Genomic DNA, 8,020 nt, shown 5'->3' on the forward strand with positions numbered 1-8,020 from the left:
CTGGTTAGCCAAGACTCGAGAGCAACTCATTCACGAGATGGGTGACTAAGGCCACTTACTCGCAGTCTGAATGAACGTCAATTGCCAATGCCATCAATCAACGAGACCGGTCACAAGACGACAAAAGAAAATACTATGAATCCCCTCCTTACTTGTTACTTCTTAGGCACTGGGGAGGGGATACCTGAGAGACTTCTCTAAGCCATTCATCCAGCACAAAACCAAAGTGCTGATCGAATATCCAACCAAAACCGATCTGCACAGAACACCCTCCAATTTAGTCATGGGTAGGATGACGAAAGTAGTACAAATCGTTCCCCTGCATCAACATTTACTACATTTCCAAGAAATCCAACTAGATACTTTAACTGTGGATGAAATGTCAGTACAAATTCAAATAAAACCATATTGTATTAAATAAAATAAGCAGTTCAAAGTTGAGATGTCAAACATAAATAGTACAGCAACTAATTCCTCTTCTAAAAACCGACAAGTAATCGTTACTAATGCAACACCTGAGACAATGATCTGAAATTCTGCAACAGAGAAGATTAAAGACGGAAAAAACTAGGATATCCTTCTTTTCTTGTTACCAGAATGAGAGTTACTATTGAAGCCTCTAAGATCACTGGTTGTATCGGCTGTGTTCTGCTTCCTCATTCCCTTTCTGCCACCAAACCCAAACTTTGAATCTTTCTTCTTCTTATCCGTGTTTCCCTTTTTGCCCTTTCCGCCAAATTGTCGCCCCTTCCCACCAGACCTATCTCCGGGAGAAACCCCTGGTTGTCTCTTGCTTTTTCGGTCAAACCCAGTTCCATTCTCAAATGACAGTCCCATTTCGTCCTTGTTATCAGCAAACCCACTTTTCTCCCTTTGCTTCCTCCATTTCTTAACGCTTTCAATCTGCTCTTTCTTATCTTTAGCTCTCTCCTTCTGTTTTTCAGCCTGCACTTGTTTAGCCATCCTCTTATTCTCTCTATCTTTCCTTCTTTGCTCTTGTTCTTCAAGTTCCTTCTTCTCCACCAATAGCTTCCTTTTCACCCTTTCCATGTGAGAATCAGACTTGACCATCTCGGCGTAGTAATCAGACGGCCGGAGATAGGGTTGACCACGAGACTCGAGCTTTGCATAAGCCAGCCGAGTTCCTTGAAGGGCTTGAGTGTAAATAGCAGCTTCACGTGCTAGATCATCATTTACATCGACTTCTTTTTCCTGATCGATGTCAATGGCAAGAGTATGTATCCATTCCACACCCTCAGGCCAGCTTATTTCATTAAGCTTGTCAAGAAGACCGTCCTTGTTGTAAATAGCAGTCTTTGACGGTTCGCTTAACTTTGTGTCTCCGTCTTCTTCCTCAGAATCAGATTCAGATTCTCGGTCTGACTCAGAAATATCACTTAAAGTGTCCAACTCCTCATCTTCTTCCATTTCATCTGCAGCAACGGATGGTGGTGGTTTGCTACGAACACCCATCTATGATTTACAAGTCTCTTTACCTTAAACAATAAAGTTGAAAAAAGAAAATCAACATCAAAATGTAGCATACTACAGAGGAGAAAAGGGTTCTCACAATCCCAAACAAGGGTTTCAAATATGAAATGAAATCCACTTTCACTAATAAAGTCATCAGAAATTTAAAATGCAAAAAACCACATAGTCCGTTACAATCAACAGTAATCGAGCATCGCGCGTGCGTAAATGGCCTCTTACAAACAGTTAAAGGAATACAGCATTACCATTGCCATTACAAATAATAATTACTCAATCAGAACTTCACTTCCCTGACTTCAGCATTAGAGAAATAGAGGGCAGTAGCGAGTAGAGGGTTATTCCAACATCACATGGTTAAGACAACCAAGGCAAACGAAAATAAAAAGAATAATCAGAAGAACCAAAGAACATGTATAAAAAACACAGAACAAACAAATAATACAACTACAATATCAAATCATTTTTAATCAACAAAGGCTAAGTCGAAATACCTTGTTTAGTGTTGAACTTGAGACTCAGGGTGATTAAGAACGATGATTGGGCACTGTGATGAGGGATGTGTACTGAGAAGCAGGTCTGAGAATTAAGGATTTGTTTTACTCTTTTCACTTTTCACGTTTTGGACTTGGAGTTTTGGGTCTCATACCCAGTTACGCAAAACAATTGTGATTTTTTGCAAAAAAAACTAAACAAACTAAAAACTGTATACCTGGTTTCGTCCATATTGTATATACGGAATTCGTTTAGTTCAAGCCGTATACAGTATCTTATTCATATATTAAAACCGAATCGTCTACTCCATACTACACATAAATTTAAGACCAGGGAGTCTACCAGCTAACTGAACTGAAGCTAATTGAAAAAAGATTACCAAGCCTTAAACCAGGGTTTAGTACTAAAGCAGATTTTAGGGACTGTGAGACATACGAGTAGTTCATACACAACTTACGCTCTTCTTAGAGTCTATTTCCCAAACACAAATGAACTTGGAAGCAAACAAAGTTGAAAGCACTCATTCAAAAAGTTCCAACATCACTAAAGCGGATTATGCCCAGTGCTAAATCTATTTCATTGATTACATGTTCACTAATGATAACAATGCTACAAATAATTATCGTAACACATAAAGATTAAAACTATGGACTATACAAGACTCAACGATTGAAACAACTCCGAGCACAACAAAAGATAGCATACATGGTATTAGAAAAGTATAACAAGGTCAAAATCTCATATTATTGCTTCGTAATGGCTAAAAAGATGCGCCTAATTTATCTCTCAAGATTCCTAGATTGTTAATTTCGAATATAGAAGACAAAATTAACCTTTTAAAAGTCTATGAGCAATGTTGGTCATTCAGACTCCGTACTATTCTTAATAGCCCTGTTTTTCAAAACTGTGTAATCGAAAAATTTGTAGAAATTCAAAATGGATGAACGGAGACAAAAGGCAAAAAAACCATTTATTGTCAGTCACTATGCTGAGTCATACCACACTAAATTAAATTAGAAGCCAGTACAAAGCTTGGAACTTCCCAAAACCAAAGCAATGATTAATGCCTATACTACAATATTGATACAAGCGACACAAAGGGGTGCTTTCTGAATGACCTAAGATGAAATATAATAATTAAAGGCAACAAAAACAAACCCAATTAGAAAAACATTAAGAAAAATAAACAAGAAACCATGTTGAAATAAAACTTGTACTACCAAATATCAAACTCAAATTATACTTCAAATGAAGACAAAATGCAGTTGAACTTAAGAATCATTGTATAATCACATTACTTACCTTACCAAATTAAAGAAGGTGCTAGAAGTAAAAGTTCGTTGATAATTTGGTAAAATAAGATTCAGTGAAGCTCTATAAATCGTCTCACTAGAGACTTTTTGACAAATGAAACAAGTTAGCATGAAAAAGAGTTTCTCCAAGTGGCTCCAACCTCCGCCATATTACAGTTTTTAGACAAAACGAAAAAGAGGATTGGTATAACTACTACTACAATATTCACAATTAAATACACAGAAATTTTGACTTTCTACCACAATGCTGTAGCATACTACAGAGGAGAAAGGGGTCTCACAATCCTAAACACAGATTTCATAATCGATTATGAAATGATATCCGGTTCACTAATTGAAACATCAGAAAACTAAAATGCGAAAAAACACAATCCATAACAATCAACAGTGACCAAGCATCAGTTTTGCCGTAAATGACCTATTACAAAGTGAAAACAACACAGCATTACCATTGCCATTACAAATTATAATCACTCAATCAGAACTTCAGTTCACTGACTTTAGCATTAGAGGAATAGAGGGCAGTAGCCAGTAGAGGGTTATTCCAACTCACATGATTAAGACAACCACAACAAAAATAAAAATAAAAAAAATCAGAAGAACCAATGAATTGATATGAAAAACAGATCAAACAGATCAAAAAAATACTCGAGGCTCAGAGAGTGATCAAGAAGGATGATTGAGCATTGTGGTGAGAGATGTGGACTGAGAGGTCTGACGTCTGAGAATTAAGGGTTTATTTTGGGGAAGGAGGAAACGTGTGTTTTAGGCTTTACTGTTTTATTCTTTTCACTTTCAAGTTTTGGACTTGGAGTTTTGGGTTTGATACCTGGTTTTGTGAATCATTTGTGATTTTTGGCATTTTTATTAATAAAAAGAAGAAAAAAAATTATACCGGATTAAAAACCATATACCTTGGTTTCGTCTGTATATACGGAATTGGTATAATTCAAGCCATATACCATATAGTATTCATTTAATAAAAACATCTCGTATGATTTTGTTCACCCCTAGCCACACCGAGTATAACTGAACTTAAATTAATTGAAAAAAGATTTCCAAGCCTTAAACTAATGCTTGTACTAAAGCAGATTTCAGTGTTTCGGAATTCTGAGACATGCGAGTAGTTCATACACAATTGCGCTTACTTTTAGAGATTCTATTTTCCAAACACAGATGAACTTGGAAGCAAGCGAGTAGAAAGCACTCATTCAAAAAAGTCCCAACATCACTAAAGGGGATTATGCCCAGCGCTAATCTATTTCATTGATTATATTTTCACTGATGATATCAATGCTACAAATAATTATTGTTACACATAAAGTCTAAATCTAATGACAACAATTCCAAACTATGGACCACACAAGACTCAACGATTTAAACAACTCCGAGCACAACAGAAGAATAGCATAGATGGTACTTGAAAAGAATAACAAGGCCAAATTCTCATAATTTTGCTTCATAATGGCTAAAAGATGCACCTAATTATCACTCAGATATCTACATTGTTAATTTCAAATATAGAAGACAAAATTAACCTTTCAAAAGTCTACGAGCAATGTTGGGCATTCAGACTCCGTCCTATTCTTAATAGCCCCGTTTTTCAAAACTGTCATCGAAAAAAATGTAGTCATTCAAATGAATGAACGGAGACAAAAGGCAAAAAGACCATTTACTGTCACCATGCTCAGTCTTACCACACACTAAATTAAATTAGAAGCCAGTACAAAGCTTGACAACTAATCAAAGCAACAATTTGATTAATGCCTATACTACAATATTGATACAAGCGGACACAAAGAGGTTATTTCCGAATGGCCTAAGATGAATGAAATATTATATTTACAAACCCAATTAGAAAAACGTTATCAAGAAAAATAAACAATAACCCATAAATGGCCAATTACAATGCAAAATACCACAGTCCATTACAATCAACACTAAAATCGAGCATCATGCATGCCATAAATGGCCTATTACAAACAGTGAAAGTAACATAGTATTACCATTGCCATTACAAATTACTCCCTCCGTCCCGGTCATTTGTTTAACTATTCCATTTAGGGTGTCTCATTCATTTGTTTACCTTTCTATATTAGGTAGGTTTTTTATGTGTAATTTGATCATAAACATCCATTATGGACTTATGGTCCATTTGTCATCCACTAACAAGTTAACAACCACCACAAATGGTCCCCCTTTCATTTCCCTAGTCTTTGTGCCAAAAACAAAGGTAAACAAATGACCAGTACGAAGGAATTATAATCACAAAACCAGAACTTCAGTTCACTGACTTATGCATTAGAGCAATAGAGGGCAGTAGCCAGTAAAGGGTTGTTCCAACATCAAATGGTTTATTGTCAAGACTCAAGACAAACAAAGCAAATGAAAATGAAAAAAATAAGCAGAAAAACCAACAAATGGATACGAAAAATAGATTAAACGAATAGTACAAGTACAATTTCAAATCAGTTTTAAATAAAAAATGCTAAATCGAAATTACCTTGTTTAGGGTTTAACTTGAGACTCAAGGGGTGATTAAGAAGGATGATTGAGCACCGTGGTGAGGGATGAGGGGGATGTGGACTGAGAGAGGCAGGTCTGATAATTAAGGGTTTGTTTTAGGGAAGGAAGAAACATGTGTTTTAGGCTTTAGGGTTTTACTCTTTTTACCTTTTCACGTTTTCGACTTGGAGTTTTGGGTCTGATACATGATACCCTGCTTTTGTGAATCATTCGTGATTTTTTGCATTTTTAGGAAAAAAAATTAAATGGATTAAAAACCGTATACCTGGTTTCGCCCGTCTTGTATATACGGAATTTGTTTAATTCAAATCGTATCATATTCATATACTAAAACCGTATCGCATAATTTTGCGAATCTGTAGTCACACCACTCCACAGTGTTACTCCGACACTTCACTTAACTGTTGTGTCACGTGTCCGACACGACACTTCAATTTAGACCACAAAATAGGAAAATTCACCCAAAATAGCCGTGTCCCACACTCCATAACAAATACACGTAAATTTAAGCCCATATAGTCGAGGCAGGTAAATGAACTGAAACTAATTGAAAAAGATTCCCAATCCTTAAAGCAGGGCTTAGTACTAAAGCAGATTTTAGGGAATGTGAGACATACGAGTAGTTCATATTTTAGAGATTCTATTTCCCACACACAAATGAACTTGGAAGCAAACGAGTCGAAAACACTCATTCAAAAAAGTCCGAACATCAAAAAACTCTGGGGCACAACAAAAGACAGCATACATGGTATTCGAAAAGAATAACAAGGCCAAAATCTCATATTTTTGCTTCGTAATGGCTAAAAGATGCACCTAATTATCACTCAGATTTCTACATTGTTAATTTTGAATATAGAAGACAAAATTAACCTTTTAAAAGTCTACGAGCAATGTCGGGCATTCAGGCTGCATACTATTCTTAATAACCCCGTTTTTCAAAACTGTCATCAAAAAATTTGTAGGCGAATAAACCATTTACTGTCACCATGCTCAGTCTAACCACACACTGAATCAAATTAGAAACCCGTACAAAGCTTGGAACTTCCCAAATCAAAGCAACAATTCGATTAATGCCTATACTGCAATATTAATACAAGCGACACAAAGAGGTTATTTCCGAATGACCTAAGATGAAATATTATAATTAAAGGCAACAAAAACAAACCCAATTTGAAAAACATTAAGAAAAATAAACAAGATACCATGTTGAAACAAAATACAACTACCAAATATCAAACTCAAATTTAATAGTGCAACACAAAATAATAGCACAGTTAAACAGCAAAAAAAAAAATGAAAATGGGATTAATTAATTGATTTAGGAAGAAATTACCAGGGTTTGAAGAATCAAGAGAAGGAAAACGGTGCCTCCAAAGTTGATTCAATGGTGCGAGGGAAGAGTAGGGTTTTGCTCCAGCCTCCAACGTTTTGTTCCTTATTTCACTAGTTTTTGTTTAAGGTGTTCTAAAACTAGTACCCGTCTACTTACAAACCCATCTAGTATCCGTCTGTGTTGCCTGGTAACCGTGTTGGTTGTTACTTGTTACTCCTCGGGGTCCCTGTTTATCTACTCCGTATTTTATTTTGGGCTATCTTAGTTAATGATTTGTCTTCTACTCTTTCTATTTAATTCCACACTATTATTATCTTTCCCGGTTTCAAAACGTCGCCGACGTTTTATAACGAATCGTCGACGTTTTAAAAAAAAAAAAAAAGACATTCCTACCCTTATTCTCTCACATTTACTCCTCCCTTTTCTCTCTTTCACTCTCTCACATTCACTCGTCCCGCCCACCACACCACGACCTCCGCCAACAACTCCCCCACCGCAACACCTCCACCACCACCGCAGCAACACCACAGACGACATATCAGGGCGAACAACTCCCCCACGGCAACACCTCCTTTTTCGAATCAAGTAAGTCGTTTTTTTTTTCAATTAGTTTAGTTTTAGTTGTTTAATTTGATTAAATTCATCCTTGTTTCAACTCCCCCACGACATATAAGCTAGTAATGTTTGTCTTTGTTTAAATTTCTCGTTTCAATTTTGTTATTGTTGTTTTGTTCTTTTCGATTGATTGATGTAGTTGTTGTTGTTTGTCTTTGTTTGTTGTTTGTGTTTTGTTGTTTGTTGTTGCTGTTTGTTGTTGTTGTTGTTGTTGTTTCTTGTTGTTGTTTCTTGTTTGTTGTTGTTGTCG

At 36.1% G+C, this 8,020-nt stretch overlaps 1 protein-coding gene across 4 annotated transcripts; it reads right to left on the bottom strand.

The window, feature by feature from the left end:
* Positions 1-392: 392 nt before the first annotated feature.
* LOC141642556 (putative rRNA-processing protein EBP2 homolog) lies at positions 393-7,337 on the bottom strand. Of its 4 annotated transcripts, none has more exons than XM_074451396.1 (3): positions 7,156-7,334; positions 4,835-4,905; positions 393-1,496 (listed from the first exon to the last, which is right to left on the bottom strand). In XM_074451396.1, the coding sequence occupies exon 3, from the start codon at positions 1,471-1,473 to the stop codon at positions 568-570; it is 906 nt and encodes a 301-aa protein (XP_074307497.1). In that variant the 5' UTR covers positions 1,474-1,496; positions 4,835-4,905; positions 7,156-7,334; the 3' UTR covers positions 393-567. The 4 variants fall into 4 exon arrangements, with proteins under 4 accessions (XP_074307497.1, XP_074307499.1, XP_074307496.1 ...); XM_074451398.1 differs by lacking the exon at positions 7,156-7,334 and adding an exon at positions 5,800-5,979; XM_074451395.1 differs by lacking the exon at positions 4,835-4,905 and having other exon boundaries at positions 7,156-7,337.
* Positions 7,338-8,020: the final 683 nt, after the last annotated feature.

This window comes from Silene latifolia, chromosome 2 (genome assembly GCF_048544455.1).
Source record: "Silene latifolia isolate original U9 population chromosome 2, ASM4854445v1, whole genome shotgun sequence".
In the NCBI taxonomy this organism is placed as follows: domain Eukaryota; kingdom Viridiplantae; phylum Streptophyta; class Magnoliopsida; order Caryophyllales; family Caryophyllaceae; genus Silene; species Silene latifolia.